Source organism: Podarcis pityusensis, assembly GCF_964106645.2.
Source record: "Podarcis pityusensis genome assembly, chromosome: 2".
Classification (NCBI taxonomy): Eukaryota; Metazoa; Chordata; class Lepidosauria; order Squamata; family Lacertidae; genus Podarcis; species Podarcis pityusensis.
The window spans coordinates 48581040-48604123 of NC_138029.1; the positions used below are offsets into that span (position 1 = coordinate 48581040).

At 37.7% G+C, this 23084-nt stretch overlaps 1 protein-coding gene across 10 annotated transcripts in view; it reads left to right on the forward strand.

The window, feature by feature from the left end:
• The window catches only part of TENM2 (teneurin transmembrane protein 2), a 696995-nt gene that overhangs the window by 406297 nt on the left and 267614 nt on the right, over positions 1–23084 (forward strand). For 5 of the 10 annotated variants that reach the window (XM_080995203.1, XM_080995205.1, XM_080995206.1 and 2 more), the window contains one exon: positions 18056–18265. The exons of 2 other annotated variants lie outside the window; for them this stretch is intronic. In XM_080995203.1, the coding sequence (XP_080851329.1) occupies positions 18056–18265 (210 nt within the window). Of the gene's footprint in view, positions 1–17480; positions 17538–18055; positions 18266–23084 lie in introns of all 10 variants that reach the window. 3 more of the 10 variants (XM_080995195.1, XM_080995200.1, XM_080995199.1) reach the window with 1 other exon arrangement.

Genomic DNA, 23084 nt, shown 5'->3' on the forward strand with positions numbered 1-23084 from the left:
TCCTGGCTATGCCCATGAATGGAAGGAGATTTGCACAGGCCCAGAAGCATTTCCCCCTTCATACAGTATGCAACCCTCCAAGCCATCATTTTGGATGAAGCAGAGATGTCTATCGTTCCAGCCGTACCGTGGCTGGAAGCTATCACCCTGAGGGACAACTTGTTTTTATACCAACCTGCAGTTATTTCAGATCTATGGGCAAGCTCTCCTCCGTGCTTCATTATGACCACAAGTGCAACTGTCTGGGACATAGGAGATGGCCTATTTGGTGGCTGCGTGGAACTCTCTACTTTGGAAGACTCATTTGGGCCTCTCTCTTCTGTCTTTTTGCTATTTGGCAAAGATGTTCCTCTTTCAGCATTATTTATATGATGCCCAGTACAAGAGATCTGAGTAGGAGCCTACAACATAAAAATAATCACATTATAATAAAACACAGAAAAAGCAACAAATAAAAACACAATTAAAATGTAAATGGTCACTTTAAAACAGAGAGCAGATAAAAAAAAAACACATGTAGCCAAATTAATTAAAACAGAGAGCACAGGCATAAAAAAACACACCACAAATCTGAACACTGTTAAAACCACAACATAATTCTAAATAGTGAGAAAATAAACAGTGTTTGCCTGATGCTAAAAAGAAAGAGGAACACCAGGTCTCCCTGGGAAGGGTATTCCATAATCAGGTGGGAGGGGGATGACTTCTGAAACGTCACTTTCCCTCATAGCAGGGCTCCAGATTATGATATCAGCATCCAGATGTGGGAAGAGGCAATCCATCAGAATCTTAGCCCCAGCTGTGAAGGGTTCTGAATATCAAACCCAGCACTTTGAATTAAGCTCAGAAACAGACCCAAAGCCAGTAAATACTTTTTGGGACCCGCTGAATCCAAAACTTTACCTTAACTTTTGAGCATCAGGCAACCAATATGACTGATTTCAACTTGTAACAAACATAACATTGGCTCTTGGGGCTGCAGTCTTTAACCAAATTTGATGAAATTTTGGTTGCAAGCCAATACTAGCACTTATTCCAAAGAGTTTTAGAAGCCTATTAAAAATTACAAAATGGCATCAAATTGAAATTGATTTTGGTAAACTGGCATAATATGTACACTATATTACTGAACCTACTGAATTAGTTCTGGAAAATCTCCTTGAAATAAGATCCCTGAGTTAGTTGGGTCAGACAGCATGGGACATGACATCTGTCTTATTCTGTCCCAGAATAAGTTGAAGTTAAAGATAGAGGTAAACGCAACCTGCTCTTTTAGGCACTTCCCCTCTCTTGACTGATTGCATTTTTGACTGTGAAAATGTGCACACTAGTGCTCCATCCACCTTTAATGACGGACTGTTGTTGTTGTTTTTTATTGCTTGAGCCTTTGTGTGGGTATCGTTATGGCTTATAGTTTGACCGTGGCATTTTGGGAGAAAATGAAAAAGCAGTATAAATGTAAATGTAAAAAGATACAGCTCATTCTGTCTTTGAAATTGTTGGTGTGAAAAGAGCTCAACAGTGTTTTATTTAAACAAGGTCTGCTTCAACCTTGATTGACTTGCAGTAAATTGCCTGGTACGAGAGGCAAAAGGAAGTGGATAGAAAAATGGCAATCAGCACCAAATGTTTCACATATTGATTGACAAGCACCAGAGATGTGCTAGAGTAAGATAAATTGGCCAACGGGTCCCATCTTGACAGCTCCTGAGATGGGAAAATTGTTCTTGTTAATTCGCTGCTGGAACCTTGTCATTTACCGGGATATACATTTGAGTGTCTTCTAATTGTGTAAACAAAGTTTGGATATGTACATAGCATATTTCAACCGTGGATTTAAAAAAAAATATTCACTTTTATAAAAGTTGTAAAGGGGCTTAAGATTAAATGTGTAAAAAGAGAACAAGGAGTGTGAAGCTGGCTACTTTAAAGAGCTACCTTCCCCTGAAATACAGTAAATTACTCTGCTGTCACTTGTAGAGTCCATTTGCAGAACTGTATAAGTTCACAGAAACAGTGCCATGGTGAGAGGTCTGAAACAAGATCCAAAGATTTTCCTTGGTTACATATTCCCATGACAACTTTTATAGCTAGTAAGGCTGTCCACCAACAAAATGAAAAGATATATATGTTATATACAAATTACAAATACTTTTGTGCTAAGGTCACAAGAATCTGGGGGAGAAGGAGGAGAGAATTTTTTTGTCCTTAATTTTTTTTAAATGTATCCTGATTGCTGTTTAAAGTCTACATTTACGAATCTTATATTTAAATTAACTTAACTAATTAATGAGGTGTTAAAAAGAGGTAATTATTATTCAGAAACAGGTGATGGTATGGCATCTCAGCTAAAAACTTCTACTTATAGTTTGTATTTTTGTAGCGGTGGAGGTGGAATCAATATTTGTTTCAGTGGCTTTTAAGAGCATACTAATTGTTATGTTTCAACTTTAAACCTTTTTAAACGAAGCAAACTGTTCTAGGCAGTTGTGCTCTAAGCATTTCTAAGAGCTCAATTCCAGTTCATATAGCACTGTAGCTTCAAGCTACTTCATATGGTGGCATCCTGTCAAAATATGATAATCTGTCTGCAGGTACTCACTGCATGCATTAGACAACTTTATTCACCTTACCACACCAAAGCCATGTGTGAAGTGGCATCGAGAAAATCGCCTGAATGCGTATGTATATGGAGCAAGTCACAAATAATGATAGCCAGTTTATGGAATATCACATGTGGCAGCTGTCATTATTCACAAATAGTCTTATAGGAAAAGACTGCAGACTGGTAATAGGTTCCCAATTTCTGACCCACAGTTTGATATGTTAAGCATGATTAAGAAATCAGAAGTGCCACATACTTCTCACATATACCACTGCTTTCTGCCAACTCACTCCCCTCTCTGCAATCCCCATTGTTTCCTAACATTCCCAGGAACAGATTTTCAGGGAGCTACAGGAGAAGGGGGAAAGTATTCCATGAACTCTGTTCTTTTCATTGAAGGAAAATTACGATCCAAGCCAATATGTAAAAGATTCTTTAACATAATAGTGCAGGCTTTCCATAATAGCTGTTTTTGTGTGTATTCAAATGGAGTCACGTATGGCGAATGCAAACAGCCTGGATCAAGACGCTAGAGAGAGAGAGAGAGAGAGAGAGAGAGAGAGAACTGAATTGCGCTGCTGTGATGCTCTCAGTATATGTTATATATCTTTGAAATTGTTTAAATAAGTACATTTCCCAAAACCTTAATTCAGGGCATGCCTTATGCTGATGTTTAAAGATGGTAAAGAGTTAACACCTAGTCTTGGGTATTTTAGTTGGATTCAAATTAGTCTGTCTGTGACATTGACATAGTCTAGTTTGAGAAATGCTAAATTGTTACAGCTCTGAATATTCTCATTTTACTTTCAAAAAGTGTGATCTTTCCCACCTACTCCTAACTCTAGCTGCTTGAATCACTAATTATTGCTATAATTTCAAAGGATTCTTCATGCAGTGCATAAAATAATGAAAGAACGGTATGTTTCATGGAAACTTTCATCTTGGAAAATGATTGCTTTGAGAATGTTTCAATTTGTAGGCTGTTCATTCTAAAGTAGCAATGAATCAATAGCAAATATAAAATATCTGCTTAAACTTATATTAAAATTAGTCTAAAACAGCTGAAACATAGCAGATGCCATAATTCCCTGCTCCCCAATACTCAGCTAGTTTCACTCATAAAAGACAGTTTACAACACTAGCTCAGGATGTGCCAAATTTTGCAGTTTTCATTGTTGGCTGGGTGGTGGTGGGATTGCCAAGGCTTTTCTGAGACAGCCACCATATAACCTCTCCATGTGTCCTCATTCCACGCACATTGCACACACTGAGAGCCAGTGTGGTGTAGTGGTTAAGAGCGGTGGACTCGTAATCTGGTGAACCGGGTTCGATTCCCTGCTCCTCCACATGCAGCTGCTGCGTGACCTTGGGCTAGTCACACTTCTCTGAAGTCTCTCAGCCTCACTCACCTCACAGAGTGTTTGTTGTAATGGAGGAAGGGAAAGGAGATTGTTAGCCGCTTTGAGACTCCTTAAAGGGAGTGAAAGGTGGGATATCAAGTCCAAACTATTCATCATCATCATCATCATCATCGGTGGTCTTTTTAAATTTATTTATTTATTGTAAATCACAGCAGTCACAGCAAGACAAAAAGAGAGAAGACATTATTTTTAGTGATGGGTGGAGGATATATAAATGTGCCTGTATAAATGGGATTAATTTGAATAACATCTAATATTTTAAAAAATAGTTATATATCACCTTTCGTGAAAAATTGATTTCAGGGTGAATCACAATAATACAATTTCTTTAAAACAAGCACATTAACACTTATAAATTATCTTAAAGCAGCATTGGAGCACAACTTAACTGTAAGCTTTCCCAGAGTTGCTGGAGGTGGTGCAACACTTTAGGGTCTCTGATTTATATGGGATGGGACTGTGTCCTTATACATTCATTTTGTCAAAATGTTTTCTCTCAATTTTATATTATAATCAATCATAATTTGATTTTGGATCCTAAATTAGTGCTTCTGTGGCTGCTGTTAAATTACTGCTTTGAACCCTGGGGTTCCATCTCATACTTTAGTCTCTTTTCTCTTACCTGCTGCCAGGCTGGAGATAGCTGTCATATGGATAACAGGAAAATTCTTACTTTGCCTTCCTGGTATGCATGTGTATGGGAAACAGCACTTTCTGAACGCATGGTGCAACACAGAAGACTTATTAATGGACAGGCAAAGAGAGAGAGATTTTTAGGCACGCGTTCTTTGTTTATTGATCACATCAATAAGTCAGCACAGTTATTTCAGTCCCCTATAATATATGCATCTCTATGAAGAGGACTAATCAGCGGGCCTATTATATATGTACTTTGTTGTTACTTTTTGTAATTGACATTCTAATAATATGTACTCCATGTGTTGTTTTTGTTTTTATGTTATGTTTATGGGAAACATGTTGCTCCTGGTAATGCCACAAGGAATGTAATGATTTTGAGGCTTCCTTGCAGTCTTCACCCTCCTGAAAGCCCACCTGCCATCTTATTTTCTCTAACTTACTGAGGTGAGGAAATGTGAGGACAGAGGGCTCTTGGTGTTGCTGTGCAAGAACTTCCAGGAATGCTGGAGACCATGTAGTGTAGTTTCTCTCTGTAAAAACTCTGTAAAGTTCATGCCAGCATATGCATTATTATAGTATTCCTTACGGCTTCCATATGAGGGTATGTGTACATAATATGCATATATGTGCTGTGTCCTTTGTGACTAGTGCAGACTAGTGCAGACTTGATCACATGAAATGTACATTTGATTGGCATTATTGGCAAGGCAAAGTGTTTGGAATTTGTCTGAAAAGGGCAAATGTCCTTTTTGCAACTTACCATGCAACAAAAAATGTCCCTTGACAGAAATTATTTTAATCTGATATGATTTTCCTACATAAATCTCCATTATGTGAACTAATATCAGGAGAACAAAAATGATTATTTAAAAGCAGATATATATATGTATGTAATGTATAAAAAAGAAGCTGGGAGATTCATGAGGTTTACAACTCAATTCTGTGCATAGTTACTCAGAGGTAAATCCCACTGTGTTCAATGGGATTGCAACTTTAAAATGTGAAGGGATAGGTGGCAGAAGCCAAGGCATGTTCACACATCTGTTTCTTATTGAGAAAAAATAAAATCTTCAATCAACCCTTGCCATCTTGAACATCGGATTTTCATTCACCTTATACAAACTGATCGCTCTATATAGTGTCTTAAAAAAAGGCCATGAGAGAATAATTCTACATAATTGACATTTAGGATGAAAAGAGATTAATACTAGAAATAAATGGCTGTGATATGTTTTCCAGTCATCATAACAACATAGACCTTGTTAAAGTGTGGGTTTGCTGAAGTTGAAAGCCCAAGTCATTATATTCTCATCTTGTTAAAAAATCTGATGGCCCTTTCTTTTTTAGTTAAAGAAGGATAAATAATATAAACAATTTACAACTAAAAGATGTAAAGGTTTTGCAGCTGCTGAATGTCTTTTGGGAGATTAGATTCTATAATGAGAAGATATAACCCTCATTTTACAAAATCTGTTGCTGTCTTGGGAAAAAACATCACTGAATAAGATTAGAAAATTCTTTTTGTTCTTGAAACCATTACAGTTGCAGGCTGATTACTTGGCATATGCTTAATGATATCTTCATAGCTGAGAAGCAATAATTTGTTAAAGTTAAAAGAAATAAGTGAGAGTCCAAGTGAGAAAGCTCATATTTAATTATACATATTTATTGTTAGATATATGTGACTTTATCTAACACAGTAGGTTCAGTTTTCACAAACATGCGCCTATGGTTGTCCCATAAAAAAACAAACCACTTTGGGATGATAACTATCTTAGGGGCAAACTAGATATGGCATGAACATTTTGTAAATAGGGTGCCTTGTGATATATATTTTTAAAAAGCAAAACAGATGTGGACTCCCAGATTCAGATGACAACTGTAGCTCCAGGAAGTGGGGGTTTAACTCTTTCCAAATGCTTTCTCCAGGGTGGAAACCAGCAGCCAAAGCTGCTAATTTTGCTTAGGGCAGTTTATGGTAGGGTTGGCATATTTCCTGACGTATCCAGAACACTGCAGTCGGAAGCAGTGTTTAGGTGTAAATTGATATAAATGTCCAGGAAAATCCGGCAGTGTTGTTTGTTTTTGTGAACAACTCTGGGCAAAAAAAAAAAAAGGCAAAAAGCAAAACAAGCTCAACAACTTTTCTTTCCGGATTTTCACTGTTTGAAATATGGCAACCCTAGCTTATTGGAATGACTACAATTTGTAATTTATATTGGGAACTCTTGTGGCTGGGAGATCCTATTCACAGGTGTCCTGCATTGCGGCTAATTTGGCCCTTACAGAACATAATTTTTGTGAGATTTGGATTTCAGATGAGGAAAATGCAATAGCTACTATCTAACTTGTAATGCTCCAGATTTTGCTGTACTAAAGCTTCCATCATCCCTGACTGTTAGCCATGCTGGCTTGAACTGATGGGAGTTGGAGCCCTGGCTCTCCATCCTTGCTATACATGGTATAATAAGGCAATAGAATCTTTGGATCCCAGGCAAGCTGTTTAATTTGCTGGGCCTTGAGTACACAGGCAGACATCATATGAAGAAAAATATACTGTATTTTAAAAACAACTTCTGAATGTCCGTGTAAAACATAAGATGGTGTTTAACGATGTTTTACTTTCAATAGCCTGTAACTTGAGTAGCCGTACTGAAATTAGTGGACTTAACTTAGTCATGTTCATTAATTTCAGGGGATCCATTTTAAGTAAACCTTAGCTGACTATCACCCACAGTCTTGGGAACTTGGTGTTAGTATATTTAGTATATTTACAATTAGAAAATTCTTTCTGTCATAAAATAAAAATGAAGACACGATCGGCAAACTATAGAGCAGAATATTTTGCTCCCTTAATTGTGATTTTCTAAGGAAAGCTGGAAAGGGAAGGAGTACTGTTTTAACATGTACAAAATAAAATTTGAACATATGTACTGTTTTCTGATTCTGATTCCTTTTTTCAAATACTGAGCAGTCCCCAAATAGACAATCACTTTTGTGTTTATCTGAAATATGACTAATTGCAAAGTGGTTTCTTAGTAGCAGAATCAGCAGCAGAGTTCAGGTGCCTCATTCTGGGCATTGCGTAGGCAAAACAAACTATTAGCTGTCAGTCTGATGTCTGTGATCTGTCATGCTGTGCCATCTTGAAGATAGTCAGCAGTTGTAGTGCAACAATCTGCCCATTGGAATCTGGCGATTTGAGAAAATAAAGTCCTGTGTGGCCTGAAATAAAGTCTTATGTGGCCGGATTCTGGCCTGGCTCCTCTGCCTGAGCAGTTTGTCTCACAGTGAGGTTACTGAACCTCCTTCCTGCCTCCCAGCCACCACCTGACAAAGAGCCTACTGAATGTGCTGTAATATATCTTTCAATTTGCATTATTGTGTCCCACATTACTATCCATTTTACACCATTCTGGCATATTTAACAATATTTTCCACTCTTTAAAATTACATTAATATTGCTGACAGCATAGATGCTTCAATTAGGCTGTCTTTGAATAGGAGCCAGAGTCTTCCCCCCACTTTTTTGTCCCTTTTTCAGATTCATGTGAAAGGAGAAGTTGACATTTTTCATTAGAATGAGAGCTTAGATAATATTTTAATGTGGTTTTCTGTTTATATTGCTACCTTTGCATTTTCTTAGGAAAGGCAGGATGCAACCTCTTTCAGGCTTTTCTATTTATTGGACTGCTCTGAAATGCATAAATACTTCCTGACTGCTCTGAATGAGGATTTTTCTGCTATGCTAATGAGTACAAATAAGAAAATGCATCCAAATGTGGCTAGGTTAGCCGTCATGTTATTTTAGCAATGAAGTGGGTGCAATTAACTTGAAGTGCCACAATGTGTAGTGTCAGAGATCTTCAGTGGGCGATTTTTAAATTCACCACAACAAAGAACATCACAATCATTTTTCCTCACTTCCATATGGTGCCACAGAAATGAGAACTAAAAGTTTGTGGCCTTTTGATACTATTTCTCGAGAAACTACTCATTAGTCCAATAGCGGGTATCTGATTGATTCTTTAGTTCTGTCACATGACTGACAGAACTGTAGAACTGCAGCTTGCCTCGCAAAATGATCTTGGGTTTTGGCACACACTTCAGAAGTCAGAGAGTTTGTATCTTTGCCTCTGGTTGATGATAGAACACGGTGTGCAGCTAAAATGACTTGTATCATACGTAACTTGAATTTATATCTTTCTATAAGTTCAGCTTTTTTCCTATAAGATCGGCTGAAAATGCCCTGTTGTTGGTATCCTCTTTGTACCAAGGCTTGGCTTGTTGTTGTTATTGTTTAGTCATTTAGTCGTGTCCGACTCTTCGTGACCCCATGGACCAGAGCACGCCAGGCACTCCTGTCTTCCACTGCCTCCCACAGTTTGGTCAAACTCATGCTGGTAGCTTCAAGAACACTGTCCCACCATCTCGTCCTCTGTCGTCCCCTTCTCCTTGTGCCCTCCATCTTTCCCAACATCAGGGTCTTTTCCAGGGAGTCTTCCCTTCTCATGAGGTGGCCAAAGTATTGGAGCCTCAGCTTCACGATCTGTCCTTCCAGTGAGCACTCAGGGCTGATTTCCTTCAGAATGGATAGGTTTGATCTTCTTGCAGTCCATGGGACTCTCAAGAGTCTCCTCCAGCACCATAATTCAAAAGCATCAATTCTTCGGATATCAGCCTTCTTTATGGTCCAGCTCTAAGGCTTGGCTTAGCATGTCATATAAACCCAAGATTTTAGTTAGGCTTTCTCCTCAACATGCTAAGCCAAACATTTATTTAGCTGTCAAGCTGTGCTGAGCTAAAATTACTGGGAAGGAGCAAAGCAGCAGAAACTTCCTTCCTGGAACCTAGCATGTTCACACTAAGCCTTGGTTTGGCTTAGCATTATATGAAAAGGCAGCCAGTCTGTATGTGAGAAGGCTTTCTCTCAAGGATATATATCCAGCATTTTTGTAGGATACAGACCATGTGGACAGAGGCTATGCACCTCTGTGTTGCAGTACAGTCCAGATGAGGTGGTCAGAGCCTGCCACCAGCACACAGCTGCATGTTCCATGTATTGATATCATTTTGCATTCATTTTAAAAAGCTCTTTCATGGGTATGTTAAAAATTGTAAACAAACAAACAAAGAACAGGTTGAGAGAGATCTGAGAGCCTGTAAAAATGTTTTACTTTTTTATCTGAGCTGGAGAAAAATTAAGGGTCTTGGCTTGACTCTTCACAAACCCAGGTTTTTTTCCCTTTCACAGAGACGCCTGCTGAAGTATGGGGGTCAGACAGCATTTTTTTTAATTTTTGCCAATCTCCCGTTTCACCTGCAGCCCCTTCTGCCATCTCTCAAGATGCTTCAGAAGGTCCCAGAACAGATATCTGAGGGAGAAAATGACTATCAGGGAAAGGCAAAATTGGGAAAATGTAATGCAATGCTATTGCAAGTAGAAGTTTAGTTAGGATGTAAGCCGAGGCCTTCATTTGATGCACACTTTTATGAATCCCCCATGTTGTTATTTGAGCAAGTGCAAATGATTTTTTCCCCTAGCCACTCAACTAGAGTTTCTGACATGAGAATTACACCCTTTGTGGCTTTTATTTTAAACTGCTGCAGTACATTTCCACAACGTTAAAGAGACAAGGAGGGGCAGAGGACCACCTGAATTTTACATATTAGTTTGAATTAATCACCTAATTATTTGGCCACATGCTTATAGACATACGGACTGTTCCAGTCACATATACCATAAGGATAAATGCATGAAACCTTTGTTTTAAGATCATGTACTTTATTAAAATATGGACACAACATCAGCTATTTTTCCGCTGGAAGGAATTTTCATATCTTGTCAAATGTATTTAAATAGGATTTCAACCCTTTCACATGCAAAAAAAGAAAAGAAAAAAGTAATTAGCCTTCATCTTCATTGTACAAAATGGGTCAAAAAATGCACAAAATGGGGAATCTCATTAGACTCATTTACTATTTGTCCTATGGTGTACAGCATATACTGTTTTGACTAGCCTGTATATAGATGCCATCTTGACTTTCACATCTGTAGACAGATTGTTGCCACAAGCATATCTTCTCCTGAACTATGTAGCAAGTGAAGGACTGTGACTACTGTATACATAAATATGTCAACATGCTTCAGATGAAGAAGGTTGGAAGGCTCTTACTTTTCTTTCCACCAGTTGAAACTGCCTTCTGAATATGCAGAAGAGGGATTCATGCCAGAATACACATTTTTCTAATATGAGTTCTCTCCTACTCTTTTTAATGTAAATATTAAGTATACAATAGCTGGTATAAATTTGTAAACAATTAGCTCCAAATTGCTGAGGGTCAAGTAACATGTTGCGCAAGCATTTATAATATAATCTCCTGATATTTCACTCTCACTTTCAACTGTTCCCTAATTGGATTGGGGCAGCAGCAAAATGGGAGAGGATATTTAACCCTTTCTCCCTGTTTTTCTGATCTAAATGCTCCCCTTCCGCAAATACATGACTCAGTTACACAAGTTACAGTTACACAAGGTGCCTTTCCCTGTTTTCCCCCTGTGATAAATTCTGAGCTGGAACTTCATTAAATTACAGGTTAAATAAATTCTAAGACTCATAATTAACCTGTAAGATATGGTAACCTTTAATTTTATAACATGAGAGAGCTATCACTTGAAACCTGTGATGTGAAAATACTGGGTAAACATCACCTTATGGTGATTTTAGCACATCAGAAGTGGTCATGGGAATTGACTCTCATGTAGGCCTGCAGAAGCTAACTTGCATATTATCCTGCTCTATTTGCTCTCCAAGAGTGAGGAAGTTGTTTTCTTTCCTGGATGCCTGAGCAATAAGAGTATGCATGGTGTACTGCACATAACCAGGCTTTTCTTATGCTCTCATTTTTCTCAATAAGTCAGGGTTACTGATTTCCCATGATGGTCCTTGTGAGACTCCAAAGCAAGACTGTTCATGGATTGTCATGCTTCTGAAGTATTTCTTAATTCTAACAGTCATCACTCTGTGACAAAGACATTTTGAAGCCTAATGGCTAAGCCATCTACAGGATTGCAGATACAAGACTGATTCTTACTAGTGGCTCTTTCCTCCTCACTGATACAGAGGTAGTAAAAGCTGTCAAACATAGGGGACCATTGTGTAATTTGAGCTTCAGTTACTGGTATGCCAGGAGATGGGCTTGTACTTAATGATAGTACCACCCCATGCATTAGTGAGCTTGATCCCTTGCTATTCTCAATATATTTCTAATTGCTTGTAGAAATGGGACAAGTATTGAACGGGGAAATTTGAAATGCAGACTTCCCCCACTTGTAAAGCGCAGCCCAAATTGAAATGAGGTCCAGCCCTTTTCAAGATGGATCTAAGTCAAATTGGAGTTGACACTCTTCTTCTACCGCTGTCTTATTCCTTCTGCGAACTAGGGGCTGATGAAGTGGTTACCTCAGGTGGCAGATCTGGGCCCAAGGAGCATGTCATTCACTGCCATGTCATGGGCCTGCCACACTCCCATGTCACTCCTCCTCCATGCCCTGCAGCTGCCACGGTCACCTCCACCTCCGCTTCAGCCATGCTCCTGCTGTGGGGGGATGGTAGCAGTGTGGCTTGCCTGCAGGAAGAGGGGTGTGTGGTGGCAGCATGGCACACCCTCAGTGGAAATGAAGGAAGCGGGAGCATGGTGCCATGCACGCCCATGGAGAAGGAGTAGGTGTGGCAGCAAGCTTTTTTTTTGTCTCAGGTGGCAAAATGTCTTGGGCCAGCCCTGCTGCCAATGTACCACACCTTCTCCAAGAAAAAAGGGCTTACTTTGTGAAAGAATAATGGATAGCATTTAGCATAATCATAATATTGTATACTGTCCTTCATCCACAGATCTCAGGGTGCTCCACAATATAAAATGCTAGTTCACATTTTCATATGTGCGTGCCCACACTCATTATCTTGGGCAAAGGGATAGTACAGGAAACAAAGGTTTCCAGCTGACACAAAAGGCCAATGGCGACTCTTCTTGTCTTTTTCTTACTTATATTGCATATCATTCCCTGTCATGGATCCTGAGAGGAAACAATGCTGTGCTCGTCACCATTTCTTATCCCAAATTGTATTCAAGATAAGGCATTTCTGTTTGGGAAGGGTGGGGACTGGGGTGTCAACTTGAATTAAATATTGCGGGGGCTCAGGTAAGCCCCACCCGGCATAACTAATCACATGACACGGTGAACACACACCTTTTGAATGGCAATGCCCATCAACTTGGTAGATGCCGGCCTCCTCAAAAAAATTATTGCGGGGACCAAAGCCCCCATGGCCCCTAGGAGTCGGCTCCTATGGGTGGGGACTAGCAAGAAGCAGGGCAAGGAGGAATGTGGTGGCTGCTAAATGGGACTTTTCAAGTGTTCATATGAAATGCTTGAAAAGTGCATTAATTTTTCCTCCACAAATGTGTTTGGGAACTTTTCATACTCTCCCTTTTTTGTGTGTGCATGAAAAGCTCAGAGTTAGGGTACACAACTCTAGTCTTGGCCAGCTCACTACAACTTTTTACAGTGCAGCAATCATATATCATTTCTAAGGTTGACTACAATTTGGATGATGAAACTTGTCTCACATTATGCAATAGTATAATAGCTACTAATTTGAAGTAAAACAGGATTGGTTTATGGCCTGTGCCTGTTCTCTTATTTGCTCTAAGTTTGTGTGTATGTTTGAAGAAGTTACCTTATTTTATTTTTGTTTCTTTCTGGTATTTGCATAGTTCTGTAAACATTTACTAATACGTCACTGAAAAATATTTACAAATATTGGGAAACAACTTTATGACTTTGTGATTTTACAGAAATCTTTACTAATCATGGTTACAATAAATACTTTAATAATTGTGCTAAAGATAAAATTCAAAATGATGGAATGGATAGATGTATTATGAGTATTATCTGTTCTGTACTTTTGCAGTATGTGCAGTATGTTTCATATATATCAAATGATTAGGGCTGCACAATTTATTTAAAAAGATTGTATTTAATTATGATGACCCGCATATCACTTTAAAAAAGAATTTTACCACTTCTTTTTAAATATGGTCAAGCTGAGCTCATGCTAGAAAACACACACATATGGCTGAGCATATGTGGATTACAAAATATGAAAATCCTTCCTGTTTTTCCTTATATTTCACATGTGGTGTTTAAACACAGTCAGAATGTGTGAGAATTTCTCATATACAGGATATTTTTCCCATGCAAGGTGTGTCAAATATAATTCTTGATGCTTGAGTCATTTTGTTGGAAAGAGAACCACAATAAATCTGAATCTGTATATTAATTTTCTCTGACATACAGTGTAATATTTCACAAGGATATACATGTCATGGGTTTATGACATCAACTTTGGTCCTCTTATCACCAGTAAACACATCTCTTAGATAAGGTTAGGAAAAAGAGTTATTGGTACTGAAAAAGTGTTTGGCTGCTTTTGTAGCAAACCTTGAAGCTTGCATTTTTTTGCTTCCATTTCACCCAAGGCAGTAATGCTTTTTTAAATGTACATACAGTTTTTACACACCCACCATGACCTACTAATTGTCTAAAATGCAGGCATACATTTAGTCAGGTGCTGTTGCAATTAATTGCTATGAGCCAATAGCTGTGGTTAGGGCCAACATCCAAAAAAGAGTGCTCCTGAAGTTTGGGAGGGGGGAGTGGAAGCCACAATGATTTTATGAGAATGGCCATATTGCTGTGAAATTACAGAACTTTTGGTGCACAGCAGTTCGGAGAAATGTCACTGTCAGCCAGGCCTCTTTCTGCGTTTCAACTTGCACTGCGGGGATGGGGGCACAATCCACTCTATGGCTGTGGCTTGGAAGTGTCTCCTACTGATAATGCACCATGGGGTATTCCAAAGTACAATTCCTGCTATAGAAGCCTGCTCTGATGTTGATTGTTTTAGTGACGCAAATATCTGTGATTCTTCAAATCTGTCATTTCACACGGTCTGTTTTGAGAATGAAAGGGGAGGAGGGCAAAATCCCCATGTCCATGTTGCTTGAGATTTACGTTTCTCAACAGTATATAAATCAGCCTTTAGTATTGGATAAATCAGTATCATTAACTTTGATGATATCTGCAAGCCTTAGATTTCAGATAACCCCCTTTCTTTATTTTACTGCATGATTATAACTAGTTGTATAAACCATAGTTGAAAAGAACTACTGTAAAATCCCATTTCTCTAACATTTGTAGCTAATTCATATATGCAGCAGAGCTTTGTATGCCTCACTGACCTTGGCAGCAATACAGAGGTCACATTTCCACATGGTTAAGCTACTCCTGAACAATTTCTCCATCTCACCAGACACAAACCATTTTTACTCCTCCCAAAAATCAGTCAAGCAGCAGGTCTTCTCTAATTTCTTTTTCCCTGACAAGGATGATGAATATGTGCAATGCAAAGAATCTCCTGCCATCTATCCTTCCATGTTTGAAGTGCTAAAGCAAGAAAGAAGCTTGGGCATTTAGGTGCTTCAGTCATTAGGAACTGTAATTGCAGAGAATTGTCCTGACCCTAGGCAAGCAACTCTGTTGAGTCAGCATTTAATGCTGAGGCCTTAAAACATGTATTCCTGCACTAAGTTCTGTTGAATGGGTGGCTTGGCGTGGTGAGCTGGAAAAATAATATAGGAAAGGGAGCATATAGAAGGGTGTTTTTCTCTGTTGTGCATCGATGGGTTTCTATCTGGAAGATAGAAGCAGTTAGAAATATGAGTTGGTAAATGTACAATTCTGATTAAACCAAAGAATGTTTTGGCTTAACTTAATTCTAATTTGTCAACCATATCTTTTCAGCAGCAAAATACAATATATACATTATTTTCGTTCTGCACAATTTACAGCCACAATTCAATACATTCTCTATTATGTGGATATACGGATTTTTGAAAGCCAATAACATACAGCCACAAAGTTACATAAATACCCTGCGGGTAAGATAGTGTTTAAACAAATTTCCAGGGGAAACAGACCCACAGAATGACTTTCCCAAGTGCCTTGGCGATTGTGCTATGAAAGCACTTCACTGAGGGCACACACTGTGTTCTGGAATGTAACCATGAAGACTATGCTCTGGGTAGGTTGTATAGGGTGGAATGTGCTGGTGTGTACAACATATTAATCCATTTCAAAATCATGATTATGTTGGAATGCAATTTGCTTTGGCAAATTAAAATTCATGTGCTTATGTGTGGAACTCTGACACAGATTTAAAATAAACATGCCAAGATGGGACAGGTGCCACCTGAGTCTACAAAAAAGGACAGCTAGTTTTATTAGGACTGTTATATATAAGCCTGGGAGTTTAACTTTCGTTGATGGTGCCATAATACTCCTGAAAGATCAGACCCTCCAAAGAACATGTTACACTTATTTTTGCTCATTTGCATTGGCTATCAAATTATTTCTGGACCCAATTCCAGTGTAGTATTATGTTCAGTGTTTTAAAGATTCTGCCCTGCATAATTGAAGACCATCTTTCCACATAGTTTAATCTTCTAAGGTTAACAGAGCAGCCTTCCATCCATTTTCCTTCCCTTTCAGACTCAGAGGAGGTTCTTATTGGTTGTTACACAAACCCTTCTGGAACCAGCAAAACCCACTTCACAACACCTGTACAACACCTTGTACACCTTGCAGGATAATTAAAACTAGAGATGGGCAAGCTGTCTCCAGACACATTGGGTTAATTTGGCAACAAGTGAATTCTTCGTCCAAAATTGGAGAGAACTCTGATCATTTTTCTGAGCTAGGAATGCCTCGTGTTCCACCAGCCATACCTGTTCCCAAATAACCTTTGTTTCAGTGCCCATCCAGTACATCCCCATTTCCGTTACTTGCCTGGCAGAAAACATAATGGTGGTGCACAGGAAGAGAATTCCTTCCTTCTTTGTCCCACAGCATGATGAGTGGCAGTAGTTGAAAGGGATTCATGGGAGATGTTCTTAAAAGAGCTACTTCAATTACTATTCTGCTGTGGGGGGGCAACAAGAGGGAAGGACAGAAGGAAGTAGGAGAAAACTCATTCCTCTCTGCATGTTAAAACACATGCCACTTCTGCTTGCCAAGTAAGGGAAGAGGGAGTGTTTTTTTGGGAATGGGGATTATGGTAACAGGGAGAGCTCCCAAAGATGTGGGAAGGGAAGCCAGGAATTATTTTCCAGCTCAGACTTGATCTGATACAGGGTGAAATTTCAAAAGCTGTTATCTGGTTTCAGGCAGGTTTTTACAAACCCTCAAAGTTTTTCTTTGAGTCTGACTTGAGAGAATGTTACCAGCACTCTAGTTAGAATTTGGGTTGCTATTCAAGAGAGATTTTCCTGGGACTACTTAGCTAGTTTAGCATTGCTGCTGATACTGAGTTAGGATGCATTTCTCATTTATGTTATGAAACTAAAATAGGTTTTGTTTTTTTGCTTTTGTATTTATTTTATTGTGCAATGCTTTGTAGATTCTCTGTGTAATGCTGTAGTAGTTGTAGTAGCAGCAGCAGCAGGAGTCAAAATAATTTATTGCCTGAATTTACAAAAATGGAGCAACATCTGCAATGGCTTACTGAGGTGTGCATTACTGGTACTTATGAGGAATATTTTTATAATCCTTTTGCCTTTCATTCCCATCTCTCAGTGAATGGAGGCTTCAGTGTGAAGCTGTTTTGCGAATAATGCTTTTGTTTTTTAAACGGACTTGAATGTGTCAGTCAAGTTTTCCGAGTCCAGTTCATATCATTTTTCTTTACAACATTCAGAAACCCTGGTTCAGCAGAGCAGAAAACAACAGAGGGAGGAGTGCTGTTTTCTTTTAGGTACTGAAAATAACTGGCTTACAAAATGCTTCCAAGTGGGATTTTTATTCTGTGATTGTGGATCTGTGAATCTCCTCAAACATAATGCTGATGCTAGATCAATTGGTGGGTATAGAAAACTGCCTGTTCCCTCTAAAATAAATTATTGGCATTAAAACTTTCTTATATTAAAAAAATTAGTGATGAGGGGGTTTTAAGTGTGTGTGTTCAGTGCTGTTTTACAAATAGGTTTTATTTTCATTCATCTAGCATCGGTTCATATAGCCTGATACAGGCTGATGCTGTGAAGACATTATCAGGAGAGGCCAATCCCCTTTCTTGGAATGCCTTGTCAACACAGCTTATCATACCGTCTTGAATATGATGCAAAGGGGAGAGTCAATACCAATTGACAATGGGTATTTTGATTCAGCCCCAGCTGTAATCATATGTGGTAACAAACAATTTCAGTGTTACTGTTTGTGGTTTCTTTCATTACATTCATTGCTGAACTTTGATCCCTCTGTCCTCTTTCCCAGGTCGTCCCATTCCACCTACATCCTCGTCTAGCCTTCTCCCATCCGCTCAGCTGCCCAGTTCCCATAATCCACCACCAGTTAGCTGCCAGATGCCCTTGCTAGACAGCAATACTTCCCATCAAATCATGGATACCAACCCTGATGAGGAGTTCTCCCCAAATTCATACCTGCTAAGAGCATGCTCAGGGCCACAGCAGACTTCCAGCAGTGGTAAGGAAACGCTATACATGTGGCATTTGATTATAAAATTCTTAGCTCAAATGAGCAATTTCTAGTTGTCATGAAAACAGTGACTCAAGCATGAACATTGTGAGAAATGGGCAAATATTTGTAACTGTGAAAAACTGGAGGTTTTGAATGCTTTATTAGATTGTTTTATATCTTGATAGATGAATATTCATTTGATATCTCATTGACAAAGTTTTATTTGGGAGTGTTTCCTTTGAATTAGTAGTTACATATGAAACTGAAACCATTAATGTGCCTTATTAACTGATGGAAATCTTCATGAATGGTTTGTACTTGTTTGCAGGAAAAATATAACCGATAGGGTTTTCACTGCTTTGCATTTATATAGAATAATACATTGGCTTTTAAAATGCAAAATGTTAAGCTGGCCCTGTTGTTATGTTTCACACTATCCTCATATCGGTATTAACAGCTAATCCTAACTTTCCAGTCTTCATGCAATGGTGATGCCCTTTGAAATTGACTTCTGGCTTATAAAACATTTAGATTGTATTTTTAAATGAGAAAGTAGGTTCCATTTTACATGAGAAAGTAGGTTCTGATTTGCATAACTCAGTGCTTGCAGAAGATCCTTTCACAAGTCAGAGTTCAGATGCTTTAAAAGCATTGTAGAGTACTTGGAAAAACCAGGTACAGGTGGTTTTCACACACAGGCATCAAAAATTTGGGAAACCTAAATCAACAGACTGGTAGACTGTGATTCTTCATTTCGTTTAAAGGTTAGTTTGGTTTCAATACTCATTCCAATATTCAGTATCATTTTAGATTCTGTATAAAAGTCTTTGGAGGCTCTGCCATTTCAAATTTAGACCTTTTTTACTCTTTGACCTTTTTAAAAATAAAAGTAAAGAATCTTACTATCCCAATTTTTCTATTATAGTACCATTTTAAAGTAGTGTAACATGTCTGCTTATTATATGCTATTAATATGTCACAATGCTTAATGGATGTGTAAATCCAGAACTAGTAAATAAAATAAAACTTTTTACTTGAGTTTTTGCTTTAACACATTACAGTGAACAGTATTCTCAGTATTTATGAGCTGTAAAACTGGAGGAATGAACTTGAGTTGCAATCTGCTGTCATTTCTCTTGAGAAGGAAGCATAAGAGATCACAATTCTCTTAAGATGTCCACCATTCATGGTTGGTGAAGGACCCCCATGTGAGAGGCAGGGATGTGTGGGAGAACAAAGGGAAGCTTGCAAGTGTGAGCTGGGAAGGTCCACCCCTTTCTGTGTAAGAGAAGGGTTAAGATCTAGCTTTGAGAGAGGACTTTGCATTTTCTTTCTCTTTTTCGTTTTTGTTTTCATTTAGATTAGTATGTTTTTTATGGTGCTGTATTATGAAAAAGCGTCAATATTTTGTTAATGAAAAAAGATAGCCACCATTCATGATAAAGAAAAGTTGCCACCTTAAATTGTTATTCTAAGCATGGTTACATGGAAGTTTAAAGTTTCACCATTTGAGGTGTGATAAGAAATTTGTATAATATTGTCTAGTAGTTGTCTTCTCCAATTTTAATTATATAGATATGGATATTATATATTTAGCATTTACTGCATCCAAATTAAACATCTGAAATCATGTTCCTTGTATATTTATGTATTTTGATTTTATTATAAACCACTTCAAAATTAGTGGATAGGACACAGTCCATAAATTAACTATAACAAATAGACAGCAAAATAGGTTTAACCATTATTATTATTAAACATTTATTTACACCCCACCTTTCTCCTTGATTAGACTCAAGGTGGCTGACGTTGCCCTAAACATTTAAGCCAGTCTATTTGAAGGGGGTCTGAATTCACTTTGCTCATTCACCTGCTGGTATTATAGCACATCTTGCAACCAAACCTTTAAAGTATTTCAAAAATCATTAAAAGCGCCATGCTGCTTTGTGTTTCTTCTGGCATTTTTACTTTCACACTTCCTTCCTTTTTAGAATGGAGCATGAAATAGGTCATACGCTCTAGTTATGTGCTTCTCATTTTAAAAGTAGGATAATCAGGTAATTCAACAATAATCAGTCCTGAATGCAAATATGCAACGGTTATGTTTCAGCTACATTTTCCTGAAATGTGTAGCACTGTAAGATAAATACCTCCTTTTTTCAGTGGCGTTAGATTGTGACTTTTCTGATTCAGTAGCAGCCTGGAACCTGTAAGTGTAGCTTGGATGATTTAATGTATTTGTATTATTGGGTCGTCTTTCTTTTTTCAAGATGTACAAGAGCAATGCAGTAATTGCACCTGAATAAATTAGTAAGAATGCATGCAGTTTGCAGGCTGATTTTCAGAGTATCAAAATAGTTCATGCTGCTGTAAATTAACAAACTGTTGGCCCATTTATTTCCACCCTTAAAAATCCTAGAGCCAAGATTCATTATTATTATGAAGAGGGGTGCAGGAGAAAGATGTATCTAGTACTTCTTGTAGATGAGAATTCTTAGATTTTGAAATTCAAGGGTGTTAGGTGAGATCTAGCATGTTTACTTTTTTTGTCCTGATTTAACAAATAGAGGCGCTGTTGGGTGCAGGTTTAAAATAATTGTGTGAGTTTGAACTAGTGTACTAAGTTCATTGTGTTGCCTTTAATAAAGTATCACTTAGACAAATGATTTATGCTACTTGACTTAAATGTATACTTACGTTTATGTCAACCCTCACAATTAGATACTAATTCCTAGATCTGTTTATTATGAGTCTTTCCAAAGATGAGCAGATAGTCATCTGATTACACTGCTCTGTGCCTTTCCTGCTAACCATTCTTCATATACATGGAAAATTCCTATGCTTAAAAAAAAATACATAATCAAATCTCTCATCAAATGAGCAATCCATTGTTGATATTATGAAGGTCTTTAATCTACAATAAATCTTTATTAGAACTCATCAGAGCTTACAGTTTGAGAGAAATTAGATTCTAGCACTCTTAAAATGACATTACATCATCGAGGTGATTGGTTTATCATTTGCAGAAGTGACATCAATCATAACTAGCATAACCACACAGCAAATGAATTCAACCTTTTTACTGCAGAAAGACGTTTAATTGCTCAAAACTAGCATTACAGTTAAATAGAGAAATGCACTTTCTTCAAATACAGTGCCAACTTACTGGAAAGTATTTATAAAAAAAACAATGTTTTAGAAAAAAATATAATTAAAAATATGTAGAAATTAATAATATGTAGAATTTCTCATTATTCCTTGGTTTCAGTCTAATTGCAGCATAGCAGATGAAGTGATTTTTGATAGGAATTTTTGACTGGGGAGGGGAGGGGAGGGTTATATTATATTCCCGGTGTGTGTAGTCCTGATGAAACTTATGCTCTGGTGGCATATATATATATATATATATATATATATATATATATATATATCTCACCATGCAGTTAAGATAACATATAGTTTGGTCCTCAGTTGCAATTTTTGGTCCTCAATTGCAATTTTTTGCAGTTAAAATACATTGATTTTAAATACACTTTTTACATTTCATTCATAATTTTTTTGTGTAGCCCAACTGCAATAAATGCAACGATAAGATAAGAATAGATACTGATGCTCAAATCTAGAATCCCATTTGTGGGTGAGATACCTCTCTATACATTGAGTTACAAATTAAAAGGATGCTCTTCATACTTGCAGCAAGGACTCTCTTTGAGTTGCAAATAATACGGATGAAAGAGAAAAATAATGGAGTTATTGTAGAGTTAGAAGGGACCCAAGGGTCATCTAGTCCAACCCCCTGTAATATAGGAATCTCAACGAAAGCATATATGGCAGATGGCCATCTAACTTCTGCTTAAGCACCTCCAGGGAAAGAGAGGGAGGGAAACAGTTCCACTGTCAGCAGTTCTTACTCTTTGGTTGTTACCTTGATTTTGAATGCCACACCTTAGCAAATACCAGCCTTGCACTAAAGCCCTATAATTTTATTCACAAAAAATAAATAAAACATTTGACACATTAACATTATATTGGTTTGAATTATATTCAGTCATCTGATTCATATTAATACTATCTGCATTTGCCTATCATGATAAACGACAGTTAATGGTTTACCATGAAGGCACAGATTGCTTTTCATGTTAAGGGAAGAGTGAAGGAGGAGTAAGATAAAATCTCTGGCTTAGTTTCCTTTTGAACTGGGGATTTGTTCTTGGCTCCCCAATCACAGTTTATATGAGTTCAGTAGACCATGATCTGCAGTTATAGCACAAAGTGATTTCTTGGAGGAGGCATGAAGAAGGAGTGGTCTCTACATTCACAGTAACTGTGGTAATGCCAGTAAAATTAACTATGGGTATAAACATGGCCATTATGTGTATAATATAGAAATGAATGCAAGTTCTAATGAATTACAAATAAAACAAATTATTGTGAAGGAGCAAGCAGTATTGAATTATTTCCGAAGTGGTGTATTATGAACAGTACATTGTATAAGGTTATATAATCTTAAAATTAACAGTACTAACACTGCCCTAAAGGAGCCCTATTTTGTTGTGTTTTGTTTTTATTTCATCCCTCTTGGTGGTTTCCATATACTCTTCTAAGAGAGCTTAAAACATTCTGTTTTATGACCTTCTGCAATCTGGGTTTACAGAAATGGGTATCTCTATTTTCTAGCAGTATAATTTAAAGCCCTATGACAAATCATTAAAAATGGAATCCCACAGATACAGAATAGAGTCTCCTGCAGATGGCTGAGTATCACCCCTTACTAAATGGGAAAAAATGGATTGTGTATTTTTCAGCTTACATGGTAGAAAATACA